This window comes from Phodopus roborovskii, unplaced genomic scaffold, assembly GCF_943737965.1.
Source record: "Phodopus roborovskii unplaced genomic scaffold, PHOROB, whole genome shotgun sequence".
Lineage (NCBI taxonomy): Eukaryota > Metazoa > Chordata > Mammalia > Rodentia > Cricetidae > Phodopus > Phodopus roborovskii.
In genome coordinates this window covers 24976793-24992070 of record NW_026126470.1, presented here as the reverse complement: position 1 = coordinate 24992070, position 15278 = coordinate 24976793, and the positions used below count along the sequence as shown (strand labels likewise).

The following is a 15278-nucleotide window of genomic DNA, read 5'->3' as shown; positions in this document are numbered from 1 at the left end:
TATATACCTAACAATGTTACGTGCAAAGGAAATGCTTAATATAAATTGCTTCAGCATTAAGAAAGCATAGCTTAGAGGGATATACACCCAATCAGTTCTAACAAGGGACTGCTATGTGGATCATTATAGGCTATAAACAAAACACGATTAAAACCTTTCGAATAATGGGTTGGGGAGGTGGCTCAGTGTGAGGTCCAAAGATGGACCAAAGATAGCACCCATGAAAATGCTGAGTAGGCATGATGACCCATCCTTAGTTTGTCTCCATTTCAGGAAGTTAGAAACAGGGGATTCTCTGAGCAAGCAAGCTAGCAAGACTAGCTTCTCAGCAACCTCTGACTGGCACCCTTCCTCACTGAGGAAAGTAGAAGAATGGTCAAGGATAATTCCTACTGCAGGTTTTCACAAGCATGCACATACACATGCACACCCTCACACATGTGTGCCTGTGCATATGTGCACATCCATCCACACCTGACAATGGAGAAAGAAAAAAATCTAGAATAAAAAAAAAACTTAGATGTTCCAAATGGAGTTATTCAGACAGCATTCAGTCAGAGGTAGCAGTTGAACTGATCCTGCTTGATTCTTTTGTTAACTCATCAAGTATGTCACAAGTACTTACTAGGGACTTGACACTCCCCTTTCTCTGTTGGAACATATCAGTGGGAAACTCCCCATCTCTGCTGTTGAAACATTTGCATTATATCAATAAGGAAGACTTCTAAAAACATGTTGGTAGGGGGCATTTCAAGTAGACAGAGTAGAGGGAACAAATGCATAGAGTATGAGTGTGCACAGAGTCTGAGGATGGATCCACATTGGAGCACAATGTTCACGGACAGTGACCATTAGGAGTTCTAAGCACCTCCATTGCAAGCCACATGCAGGGATCTTTGGACCAGGGCCATAGCTACCTCCAGACCCACACCAACATACAAACTTTGGACGTCAGTGGGCATACCACTAAACTAAACTAGTGTTTAGTGTTCCACTGAAAGAATCCTAGGGTTGGAGTAGGAAGAAGAAAGTTTTGGATTGTGTAAGGAAATGCAAGATAGCTGTCCAAAGAGGACCATGAAACAATAGTTAACCCAAGAATATTTATAGCTTTGACAAGGGTGAGCATACCCACTTTTGAAAGCCAGCAGACTGAGAAGACTCCATAAATCCCCTTCATTTAAAATTCAACAAAAGAATTTATCCCAGAGTGAGTTGTATTAGTTTGAATAATATCTTAAATTATAGTTATGAGATTCAATGAGCCTATGCTCAATACTATTGTCACATGGTGCCAGTAGAAGTGTAAAAATTATCAAACCCTGTTACGCTCCAGTGGATATTTCAGTGTCTAATTTCTAAATATAACATAGATCATACCAACTGTAGCTAACCTCAATTCCATAACACCATTATCAATGTTATTTTCGGTCATTAATAGATGATAAATAGATATATAGGTGATAGGTAGGTAGATAGATAGATGATTGGTAGATAGGTAGAAAGGGATGGGGAATTAATCAAAGTGTTCCATGCCTAATATCTGATTGCTAACTCTTCATTGTCATGGTTCTACAAACATAGCCAAAGGCTATCAGGTCTATGGAGTTGCCAAGCTTCCAAGTCATATTTCAGTGATTCTTAATGTCTGCTGAGAAGACAGACCACCTTCGTTTAACTGGACTAAAGTGCTTGTAGAGAAGCTTCAGAACCTTGAACTCCACCTCAAACAAGTGTGTGTGTGTGTGTGTGTGTGTGTGTGTGTGTGTGTGTGTGTGTGTGACATGATCATTTAAGACTAGAGTCTCTCTGATAACATAAGCGATCGTCTGTGAGGACCCTCTGCATTTTGTCAAGGAGCAGCGTAAAAAGTGCCAAGTTCACTGTGAGCTTCTCCATGAGTAACCAGACATCAGTAAGGGGCAAGCAAGCAAGAAAATAAGCAAATTGGGTTTCTATTGAGCTTCATTGCTGATAATTCTTTATTAATGCTTTGAAGCGTTACATATTTTTGTCTTATAATATCTAAGCAAAGACCATACCCACTTTTGCAAATGAAGATCAAAGCACTTTGCCCAGAGGTACAAGCTAACCAAACTAAGGGTTAAATTCTGAACTCGCATCGTTTAATATCAAATTCCCCCAAAATGCCATGCTCCTGTTTGACATTTTTAACACTTTAAGTTAGCTGCCATTACATTGAAAATACCTTGGTTTGGACAGCATTCGACAATCAATTAGCTGTCTCCTAAAATTAGCTTTGTTGTTGCCGTTTAATTTCTCAGGGCAGTGTGGTTGCAATTGTCAGAACCGAAGTCAATAGAAGCTTATCCATTTGTTACTTTAACAACCCTTCCTGTCTTTAACCTGAAAATTTCCTGATTTTCCACTTAGCATTTTAAAACTAGTCTGTCATATCACAGATCTGTTGTGCCTTGCAAAAGTCAAGGCAATATAGAACAAAGGAATAAAAGAAAAAAGCTATTTTGAACTTGTCAAAATAAATGCAGAGGAGGGAAGATTGTGCGTGGTATATACTGAAAACATTTTAATGGGGCAGGCTCGTGTGTCAAGAAAGAACTTTAACGTGCTTTGCATCCTTACAATTAAAATTTTGAGTCAGCAACAGCCACCAGTGTTTTGGGGAAGGAAGGAGGAGGAGAAGGAGAAGAAGGAGGAAGAGGAGGAGAAGAAGAAAAGAAAGAAAGAAAACCTCTCAGCTGAAATACATGATTTAAAAATCCAAACTCCCAGAAAGCAAGCCTGTCTGTCGTGAGCCCTGTTTTACCAAGTGGTTGGCAAACAGGAGGAGTTATGATGGCACCAAGAGGCAGTCTAGCAGCAAATCAGAAGTACTTCAACTGCAAGGCATGCAAATCCAAGAGTTCAGACACTTTTTTCAAGAACTTCCTTTTGCAGTGGCAATTAGAATCCCGGGCTGGATTCCAGGTGACCAGACTCGAGACCGGAAGGGAAAGGGCTGCCCGTGAGTGGTTCCTTTTGATTCTCCTCTTGCAGAAAACTCCATGTAGCCCTGTGACCTTGACTTTGAAGACAGACTGCTCTGTGCTAGACAGAGCAAAGAAACAGGATCCTAGAAGCCAGAATATAAGCTTTCTTTTTCTCTCTGAGTGATTCCTTGAGAGCTAAGATGAGTCTATCTGGGCAACTCAGATACGAAACAAGTCACTGAGCTAGTGAAATTCGGGATTGTAGTAGCAACTCACAAGTACTCTTTAATTTTGGGTTGGAATGGGCTCCCTCCTCATGTCCATTGTCACAGCATAAAGTGAGGAAAGGAGCCTCGCCCCGTAGTTTCTTCACAACCTCAGCCCTGGGATGCAGTATAACAAAGGGAAAGCAGGAGGAAGTTTGTCTCTGGGTCCTCCAGCGATTGTCGCTGTCTGTAGGATCTGCCCTCTTGAAGAACCTGAGGTAGCATGAGGTACTCCCTCCACTACTGTAAAGGTCACATGAGATGGCACATGGCCATCCCTTCACATCTCCCAAAGCTATCAATATGACTGTCAGGCAAATCCAAAGTGAAGAGACAGCCCAGATCTCCTTAACGAAGGGAATACCCAGACACTAAAGCTGGTTCACGGAGTAGCAATGGTAACAGTATCTCCTCCAGAAGAAATTATCCTGTTGAACTGGAGTCAAAAAAAAAAAAAAAATGTGTTCTTATTCTACAGGGCAACCTTTAAAGGTCATGAACTACATGGATTTCTGATGGACAAAAAAAATATTATTAGTTAACATGTGATTTCATAGTCTGGACCCTCAACAACAGACAATAATACTGTGTGCCCAAGTCGTGAAGATCCCCAAAGAGACCACCAGGGAGACAGATCCAGTGATGCAAATGAATAAGGTTTATTGTTCATCCAACCATTACAGGGACATCATCTAGCTGGCTGATACAGCAGCCACCAGAGGAAGCGAGTTCCCTGTCTAGTATCAGGTTTTTAAAGGCAAAAATCACAGGATTACATCAGTAGGCAGGGGTTAGTTCCTGATTGGTTGAAATTTGGGGAAGAATCGGGGGAATTTCTTAAAGTCATATTTTGGCATGAAATACCTGTGTACCAATTGTTTCCATTCATTAGTACTGAGAGGGAACATTCTGTGGTTTCCATGGCTTTGTCTTGTTACTTGCAAGTGATCTGTTTTTCATTGATACCAATAGTTTGTAGAACTGTATCTTGGAGAGTGGAGTTTCTTCTGTGGCCAAACAGTTCCCAGGAACCAAGTATCTAGGAGGCTGGGGGAGGGGTGGGGGAGGGGTGTCTGGAGTTTCTTTGTGTTCAGTTTTGGCCCCAGGCTCTGGGAGGCCAGAGGAGCTGAAGTTTGTTTGTGCCATGTGCTGAGTCAAGAGACCTACATGTCTTTTCTATATTCTGTTATGGCTGCTTAAGCAGGGGCTGAGTGAGGATCTGGTCTCTTTATTTCTCTCTAGTATGAATAATAAGAGTTGAATGGGGACTTAAGGCTTTGTTATATCTATACAATTTTTCCCCAGTGTAAATTATTAAAAGTGAAGCCTTTGAATTTAGTTTACCGCTTTCAAATACTACAAACAACAAAAGCAAAAGTCTCTAGAATTACATCATTCATACACAGGGCTGTAAGTGGTTCCACAGAGCACTGGAAGGACACAGAGCCAGCCTTTGTTTTATTGTGAAGATTTAGGAAACTCATCAATCTGTGGTTACATCATAAATAATGTCAGAAGACTATTCGTATCACAGGAAGTCTGTTGTCACTGGATTTGGGCTTGATTAATTTACATAGGGCCATAAGATGTTAATTAACTATGTAAGCTACCAGAGATGAGATGGCAGTCAAGGCCACTGCCTCAAGCAGTTACTGAGTTCACAACACAATCTCTATGAGAAAATTTCCAAATTACTGTTTGGCTTGACTTTCAAAAGTCTCTCTTTCCCATAAATGATTTTTTTTTTTTGTTATTTTCACTGGCTTTTTTATTACAAGGTGATTAAAGGTCATGTTGATGTTTAAATAAATTATCACAAACTCCTTGGTTTATTGCAACTCAAGGTTATCCCTAGATTTATTTATTTATCTGTATGCATGTTTGCATGTGAGTAGTTATATATGAGTATGTGTTGTATGAGTGTATGTGTGTGTGAATGAGTGTGTGTGTGAGTGTATGTACGTGTGTCTGGGTGAGTGTTATATGAGTGTGTGTGAATGAGTGTATGTGTGTGTGTGTGAGAATGTGAGTGAGTGTGTGTGAGTGAGTGTGTGTGTGGATGAGTGTGTGTGAGTGTGTGAGTGTGTGTGAGTATGTGTGAATGAGAGTGTATGTGTGTGAGTAAGAGAGAGTGTGTGTATGTGTGTGTGTATGTGTGTGAGAGAGAGTGTGTGTGTATGTGTGTGTGTGAGTGTGTGTGAGTATGTGTGAATGAGAGTGTATGTGTGTGTATGTGTGTGAGAGAGAGTATGTGTGTATGTGTGTGTGTGAGTGTGTGAGTGAGAGTGTGTGTGTGCATGTCTGTAGGCATACAATTGCCACAGAGTGAGTGTGGCAGACACAGGACATGAGGCTTGAGTTGTTCCCCTCTTTCAGCATGTTTCCCCCAGGTTTTGAACTCGTGTTGGACTTGGCTGTAAGCCCCTTACCCACTGAACCATCTCAGGGCTACACAGCTTATTTGCTTTACAATTATGGAAGTCAGAAATCTGAAAGAGGTCTCATGGAGCCAAAACCAGGGATTGGAAGCATGATTTCTTCTGGGGACTATAAGAAAAACTAAGTTTCTTCTCCTTTCCCAGCTTTGGGAAACATTCAGTAAACCACATCTTGCAGAGATTTGCCTATGACTTCACAGCCAGTGGTATAATATCTTTCAAAACTCTCTCTGACTTCTGCAACTGTTAACACTTCATCTTGTACTGGCCTAGAACCTCCTGGACCCTTCTTATACAGATCTTGGTGGTTACATGGGGTAGGGTCAGATAATCCAGACCATCTTTCCATGTTACCATTCTTAAGTTGGTCATATCATAGTTCTTTGACGTATACAGAATTAACACATGGACCTTGGAAGAAGGACAATATTATTCATTCAATACTATAAGTATACTACAACAATCCAAGAACTATATCAGTATAGTATCCCTAAGCATTTCTATACAATTTGATGAGATTAGCTTTCTTCAAGGTGCTGAACATGTGGGAGATTTTGTGGCTTCCAGAAAAATACTTTCCTTACCTGGAATCCCCCAAACCATAGAGCAAATGAGAGAACAGTTCCTTGAAGTGATTTTCTAGACCTTAGTTCCATATTTGAACACTTGGTCCTTGGCAATAGGTTTTCTGTCTTTGATTAAATGACATTTTTTCTCAAATATCACAATAGTGATGCATCACCCACAGTTCTCCATATGTGACCCAATGGAAAACCATATATATATATATATATATATATATATATATATATATATATATATATATATATATATATTTGCATATGTAATATGGTAGCATCTGTCAAAATGATACCTTAAGTATCAAAGCTAGACTATACCAATAACTAACTACCCAGCAAACCAGGCAGTCAAAGCATCTGGCCCCATCTTTCCCTGAGACTCTGAGATTCACATTTCATTCATTGTCAAAAGCAGTTTCCAAACTGCATTCTCAAACAAGAAAGAGAATAAAGTGGAAATTACTGGATGGTAGGATGGAATAGGAATGGAATCCTATTAGAGTAGATTACAAGGAAGGTAAGTCACTAATTTTTGCATATCCTCATTAAGAAAGGAGAGATATTCTAAGGCTCATCATCATTTTTGAAAGGGAGTAAGCTCAAATTTCATGTTTTGGAATACTTGGGATGGAAACGTCACAAATCTTAATCTGTACATCTTATTAATAAAACTTTAAAAGCTACGTAAGTTTTGCTTACATTTCAACACATCTTTGCATCTACTTAGATCATGTATAGGTATTAAATTTTAATGCCATGATGTTCTGTTTCCTCAAATTCCATATCCCATATACACTCATGCTCTTCTCTCACCTGTAATTTGTTCATTATCTGGGATTAATGGATCTCTTCACCATTGAAAGTTTAACCCTTTCATTATCTTACATACATGAATGTGAATAATATAATTCCCTTGCCACACACAAGCCTTTAGTGACTTCTTAGATGTAAGAATGATTAGCGTGTGAGTTAACATGATCCAAGGTAGCATCTTATTTAAAACATAAAAAGTAAATAAATGTACACCACCTCTACGGAGTCATACATGCACGTGAAAATAAATCTGTCAGTATATTTTACCGAACAATTATCCATATGTCCAACAATTACCTACAAGTAAGCTTTATTTAATATCTCAAGATCTGACTATCAATCAGAAAATTAAAACTACCTTGAAAATTAAGTTTTAAAGGATCTGTCACAGAACAGAATTAGTACTGATATAAAATTCTATCCTAATTCTAACTCAATAGAACTTTATGCCTTCGTTTCAATATTGTGTGGCAATACTAGCTAATCTAATCAGTAGACCAGTATAAGAAATTTAGGACAATCAAACTATCCTGTCCATCAGAAAAAAAATGAAAAACTTGAACTATATAATATACACCAAGAGAATTGAAGGAAAGGCACATAATATCTTATTAGCTAATTTTAAAGAAACAATTCCATGTGATCAAAATACACATAGATTATCTGAATTTATATCTCTGCACAAAAATGCTTCCGAGGCAACAGTTTCTGTGATATCTTTAAATAGATTCTTATTAATACTCTTGAAAATGCCACACACATATAATGTATTTTCATCATAGTCATCTGTATGTTCTCCCCCTACTCCCTCCTAAATCCAGTCCCTATCCCATCCATATTTTGTCAGTATTTTTAAAGAAATTAAACCATTGAGTCCAGTTGGTGCTTACCATACCCCCATGAGTGTGGGGCCAGCCATGTCAGCATGGGTGACCAACCAGAAGTGATGCCCTTAATGAAAACTGACTCCTCCTCCTCTGTCGACAGTCACTAGCTAAGGGTGGGTCTTCATGAGCTCTTCTCCTTCGAGCGCCAGAACATTGACTGTATTTGTCTTGGTAGGTCTTGGCATGCTACTATAGTTGCTGTGAGATTATAAATATATCAGTCCTGTCATATGCAGAAATCATTTCACAACAAAATAGTCCTGGCCAAACTCCAGCTCTTAAAATTCTTTCTGCTCCCTTTTCCAAACTGTTTTCTGACCTTTGGAGGGGGGAGGATGTGATACTCATGTCCCCATTATGGCCAATCAATCCAATTATCACTTACTCTCTGTGTTTTGATCACTCATGGGTTTCTGTGTTAACTGCCTTCCACTGCCCAAAGAATTCTCTGATGAGGTCTGAGAGCTGCGCTAAATATGGAGATGGAGATCTGAATTTAGAAGGAAGTTTGATACTGTGTCCATTTTGCAGAATAATCGTGGGTTTACCTCTGGAGTCTCTGGACTACCCAGACTTAAGTTCTTGGCCAGGTTTACAATATGAAGCATACATTTCCCCTTGTCAAGAGGGATTCACATCTAATCAGGAAGCTGTTAGTTACCCTCTTAACACTCATGCCACTATTGCACCATAGGCGTATCCTACAATTGTAGCATTTCATTGACATGGTAGGTCACCATGTCAAAGTGCCAGGTTCCTGATTGTCCTTGCTATCGATGAAGAATAACTGCTTAAACAAATCTACACACACACATACACACACACACACATGAACACATGAGCGCAGTGCACACACACACTCACACACATATACATGCATGCACACATGCACTCACACACAGACACACACTCACATACACAGACACACATGCTCACACACACACACTCACACATGAGCACAGTGCACACACACACTCACACACACATACACAAGCATGCACACATGCACTTACATACAGACACACACACACATACATGCACACACACACATGCACTCACTCACACACAAAGACACATACACACAGACACACTCACACACTCACACACACACTCACACACACAAACACACATGCGTGTACACACACACACACACACACACACACCTGCTGTGTATGTTCTTGAGGCTATCCCAGCAGGCAAACATCCAGTACTGTATACACCTGGTTGTGTGTCAAACCAGAGGCTCCCAAGACACTAAATGCTCTCTGAACCATCAATGTGGGGTGGCCAGTGAGCTGAGATCAGTCTCTGAATCCAATCTCAGAAGAAAAATTATTCAAGCCATGAATTAGCCAAAATTGTTTTGAACTGACAGATTTGACCAAAGCTCAGAATTAGAACACATAATCAGAAGAGGAAAGGGAAGAAGAGAAAAGCAATATGGACAGAGGTTAGAAATTATTAAATGCTGTTACAGCTTAGGCTTTGCCCTAGGACTGGGGAAAAATATAAATGTAGGTCATTCTAACTGTGAATGACCTGCACAGCTCACTCTAGTGGGCGTGGGTATTTGAGGGCCTTTGTAGGAGAGACTCCAACCCAGTGTACAATTTTAAATCAGTTGCATGTGAACCAGCAAGAGAGCAAAGAAAGAGTTGTTTTAGAAGCTATCAGGAAAGACAAAGGTTACTAATTTCCTACAGAGCAATGAAATGACAATTTTTGTATCAACTTGATTTATTACATAGAATTTGTGAATTAAAATGCCCTATATGGGCCCTATATAATAATAAACAAAACAGTATCATTTCTCCTCAGCATCAATTGAAATCATACAAATGCTTTGGCATAGTTTCAAATTCCAGTTACGTTTTAGTAACACATATAATAGTCATATAGGCTGGAGAAACCCTCAGAAACAGCTGACCTGAACAAGGGGGAGCTCATGGACCCCAAACTGATAGCTGGGAAAACACCATAGGACCAACCCAGACCCCCTGAACGTGGGTCTCAGGTAGGAGGCCTGGGAAGTGTATGGTACCTCTGACAGGATGTATCCCTAGTGCAGAAACGGACTTCAGGAGCCCATATCCCATATCTCCCTTAGCCTAGAGACAGTCGGAGGGCCTCAGGCCTAGTCCCAAATGATTTGACAGACACTGATGATCCCTCTTGGAAGGCCTCACTCTCCCTGGGGAGTGAATGGATGGGGGATGAGATGGGGGGTCGTGAGGATAGGAAGGAAAGGGAACTGGGACTGATATGTAAAATAAGAAAAAATACTTTAAAAAAATTAAAAAGTAGTAAAAAAAAGAAATTACTTCTTGCCAGGCCTGGTAATACCAACAATGAGGGGGTGGAGGCAGGGGGCATATTTTTTCTTTCTTTAAGGAGGGGATCTCGATGAACTTTCTATTGCCAATCCTCAGAAAAATAATAGTTTATAACATTCAAAGTAAAAAAATGTGTGAAACTATTTTCTTAATGTGTTCCCTACAAGAAGACAACCTACTGGCAAATAAGGGTCTGTCTTTCTATGGGAGGCAATATTTACCACAGAAAATGAGGATGACTGTACAGGGAGAATTTTAAGGAAGTATTTAGAGGTATTTAAATTACCTCCAGAAAAAAACAAGACGTAATTTTAATTCATTGGTATTTATGATTGTCTAAGGGCCTAGAATTGGGTTTTAGACATTTACATACCCAACACATGTATACACACACACACACACACACACACACACCATACATATTTAACTATAACAACTAATAATTTCTTGAGAAAAGACATAAAAAAGTCATAACAGCTAACGAAAATTTTTGTTCTTCTCCCAGTTTTTTGTTTTGCTTTTCCAGGCAGGGTTTCTCTGTGTAGCTTTGGAGCCTGTCCTAGAACTTGCTCTTTAGACCAGGCTGGCCTCAAACTCACAGAGATCTGCCTGCTTCTGTCTCCCAAGTGGTGGGATTAAAAATGTGTGCCACCACTACCTGGCTTCAGTTTTTCATTCTTATTTTTGTCCATTAGATGGTATGCCCAAAGGAAAATAAAGCAATCACATTATTTGACTTAGTTGTTATTAAGTGGTAATTGTCAAGAGATCTAACAAGGTAGATACTAAAGCTATCTCCTAAAATAGGGACAATTATATAAGTATTGTTTTCAGTTAAGTATACTATAATTGTGCCCTCAGCAAATGCATCTACATGAGGCAAGAAAATTATGATTATGAATAATATAATTGTATGTCATTATCTAAATTGTACATGGTTCAGCCCTGCTTCAGGATGTGGGTTACTTTTGGGACTTATTTATGGCATACAAAAATTGTATGTTCACCCTGATCAATAGTTTAATTGGTGAGTAATAAATAATTAGCAGCAATTACCCCCAAAGTTCAAAGGATAAATACAAATATAATTTCTCTAGGAGTGGAAGGTAGACATGTGTAATGTTGGCAACGCTGACTTTTGAAGGTCAAAAGATACAGCTCGGTAAAAACCCAGGCAGGGTGTCTTTGTAGATATTTGAGGCAGGGAAGGAGGCATTGTCAGAACATGAAAAGGGAACTTTTATGCTGCTTGGATGTGCAGGGAGGGAAGCAAGGAGTGGAAATTACTCTGCTGCAATGATTGGAACAAACACTAACTTCAAGAATAAAGCTAATGCAACAGAATCCAAACAAAGCTACACAATAGGCATACTCTATAGAAATAAAATTGGATTTCCAAACTGGGTTTTAAGACCGTGCTACGAGCTATAGGCTACATCAAGAGGTAAATGCTACTAGTTCTTTACATTTTTCAGGGAGCCCCATAAATTCTTCACAATGGGCTCGTTTGCTTCACAACATGACCTCCACTAAAGAAAAGCCACCTTCAGGAGAAAGCTTTCCCCCAAACTTTGTAGAACTTAATGAAAATAACTACCTCCTTCCACACAGATCAGGAGGTGGGATAGACTGCTCGCTGTCTACAATGAACTTAATCCCCACCCTTGACACAGTACGGATTTCAACTGAACCAAAGCTTTCCATAAATTGCCCCCGGATGCAGGCATTTGCAGTAACCTCAACACCATAGCTAATTCTGTAGCTTTTATTTCCACAAAGCCTGCCTTTGGCTAAAAAAAAAAAAAAAAAAAAAAAAAATAACAAAGCGGTGGCTACAGCACAAAAATGAAATTTGATATGTTATGGAGTGGGGGAAATGTGATAACAGGAATTACCCAGTTACACACAAAGGTCAGCCTTCCTGCATTCGCCATTGGTTGTTTCTATGGGTTATCACAGCCGTAAGACACCAAAATTCCAAAATATGAAGAAATATAAACTATGACTGCCCTAAAAACTCAATAATGTCCATGATGCAACATTTGTCCATCTTTTTTAAAACGAGGTAGGAGGCACTTCCCTTCGGCAGTAGCCAGAAGGGGATTTTAACTGACCTTGGAAAAGAGAATACTGTACCTCCTGGTCTCTTTCGTTGGACAAGCATGATTCTAGAGTGACTCTTTGCTTCCTGCCCATTTAGACTGCCACTATTACAAGACTGACTGTGTTTAAATGTTAGGGCTGGCACAATAAATGAGAACTAATAACACGGTGAAGTGTTCCACTTTCAAGCCAGTGAAGCAAAGCAACGGTTAGAATTCATGATGCAGCCGAAGGACTGGACACTGGGATGAATCCAAGGCATTGCACTGTTGATGGGCTTGCGATTATGGTAACTGTTAAGTAATAACATTATACTCTTAACTGTTCCCAGGCTCGGTGGGATGGCTTGACTGGGCGTATCACCTTCAATAAGACCGATGGCTTGAGAAAGGATTTTGACCTGGACATTATCAGTCTCAAGGAGGAAGGAACTGAAAAGGTAACTTCCTTGATGATGAATAAATTCACCAATGAACTGACCAAAGGGCACTCATTGTTCATGCATTTTAGCTAAATGGCACAGACAAGTCGGAGAATGATAAAAATAAAAATTAAAAAAAAAAAAACGACTTTCTTAGCATATTCCTTAGCATCCCACGTCCTAGGGCATTCTAGCATGGAAGGGACAGATTCTTAAATTGCAAATGGAACTAACAGCATTAACTAATGTTCATCAGTGCTTGATCTATAAAGCAAATATGTATTGTTACCTTACGTACTGACGCCCTTAGTCCTGTAAATCTCAGAGATTTTACGAAGTTAAGACTTGGAAACATGGAAACTGCAGCTGATTTGTCTATGGTAAAGCATCCAAGGGTTACTCAGAAATTAATTTTAGCTGAACTCTATTTTGAGATTGGTGACAGAGGGACGGAATAAAATAGTATAGAAAAGGCTTACTGGAGCAAATTAACATTGCATACTTAATTTAGGACAAATGCTGAAAATTTCATTTTAATGCTGGATTCTCACTTCAGGATTATTTTAGTTGGAAGTCTCAATGTCTAAGTTTGAAGTTTTATTTTAGTTATTATTTAGACTAAGAGAGTATAAACTGTTGAGTAATAATGATAAAAGAATTTGGCTGCTCTCGATAATTTTTTTTTTTTAATTTCCATTTATCTTCTATGTGTATGAGTTACAATCAGCATTTGTAGTTTGAGGATTTGCCTTCTGAGACCTAAAGAACAAAAGATTTTAGAAGCCCAAAGTAGTCACCTGGGCATCAGAACTCCGTGTACCCGTCTATTTTTATGTGGCAGAGACTAACACACAAAGCATGGTACTCAGAATAAAAGAGCCCCCTGACACAGCTTACTGTTTCTTCAATTTCAAGCAGCGGGGCTTATTTTCAAAGCAAGATAAGGTTTTCATGTCGGCGTCAGGGACACGAGTGAGTCTCCCCCTCGGTAGATTATAACTTCTTCCCCCCTCACACCCCAGCCCCAAGCATCATTAACTGATACAAAGATTAATTAGTCTGGGTGTTGAAGAAGGCTATCGCTGGTGTTGATACAGTTAGCTCACAGCTTTGAGCGTACACGTGTGTGGGGTCCCCACATGCTGCTTGCTCCCCTCTCCCGAGTTTGGTCCTTACTATTTCCCTCTCCCTGCTTTGATCATCTTTACCCAGCTGTGTTCCTCTGCTGGTCTAACAGAGAACAAAACACCTGCCTGCCTCCCATAATTGCAAATTTGGACCAGAAGGAACAGAAAAGACTGTTCATTATAACCTAAACACTTGGCGGTTATTTAAAAGAATATGTTTCTCTAGGCCCACTCCTTCCTGTCTTTTGGGGAGAAGTATTGCTGTTAAGGAAACACATTTTCTTTTCTAACTCAGACAGGTAACGAATGAGATAGAATGATTGTGATGTCTCCATAGATATTTACATACACAGCGACATTATGCACATTCTACCTGTGTTTTTCTATTAAAAGCAAAATCAAATTTGATGAAAGTACTCTCTATTTGTTTCTTGTCTATTCAATGTTTGCAATAACTTTTTTCTTCAGGTGACTTTGGCTCAGTTCCTGAGATTGCTGGTTGAGCCTTGAAGGCAATGGGGGAAGCTAACACATGTCCCTCGAGAGCCAAGGGAAGACATGCCCATGCTTCCATGCCAGCTTCTCTGGGCTCACAGGAGAACTAGTCTCAAAAGTCCATCCTTCACTTGCACCCAACCTTCTACTGCCTGAAAATTCATAATCAAAGGATACATCATTCAACATATTTCTCTGCGTAGCTTAGGAAGTGTGTGTGTGCATGTGTGTGTGTGCATGTATGTGTGTGTGTGTGTGTGTGTGTGTGTACTGAATAACTGATGGATTTTTATGCTGAATTCCTTCAACAACTCTCTTTAAACATGATGAATACCCTTTAAGCCTGTGGCATACCTGTAGACATTCAAGTGTGTTTTAATTACTTTCTATTATGTGAAAGGAGCAAGCAACTTCTGTGGTACCCAGTCTGCACATTCACTTCTTTACTGTACCTACTGATGGTCTCTATATGAACTGAAATGCAAGGTTCCAAATCACGTGTGAGGAGTACAACACATTCTACATACTTCATGGGGTCCATGCTGCATTTTAATTAAGTGTGTTTTTTTTATTTTTCCCTATGAAAACCAAGGCTGCTGGTGAAGTGTCTAAGCACTTGTATAAAGTGTGGAAGAAGGTTTGTACCCTGATAACAACAGCAGGGCACTTGGGGATGGGGTGGCTGCACCCTGGCGGTCTTACAAAACCAGTAGCTTACCAGCTGCAAGTCAGGGGCGAGACTCCTCAGGAGTGGGGAGCAGAGTGTGTTTGCTCTCAGCATTATGAGGAATGCAAGTAGACATTTGGTGGGTTAACGAGATGGGTGGGTAAATATCCGCTCTACATTAGTTTTTCCCCTGGAC

The 15278-nt window shown here is 39.8% G+C and overlaps 1 protein-coding gene across 1 annotated transcript in view; it reads left to right on the top strand.

The window, feature by feature from the left end:
- The window catches only part of Grik1 (glutamate ionotropic receptor kainate type subunit 1), a 355947-nt gene that overhangs the window by 286733 nt on the left and 53936 nt on the right, over positions 1 to 15278 (top strand). Inside the window, exons 8-9 of the mRNA XM_051191842.1 lie at positions 12704 to 12811; positions 15008 to 15052. Of these exons, the coding sequence (XP_051047799.1) occupies positions 12704 to 12811; positions 15008 to 15052 (153 nt within the window). The remainder of the gene's footprint in view (positions 1 to 12703; positions 12812 to 15007; positions 15053 to 15278) is intronic.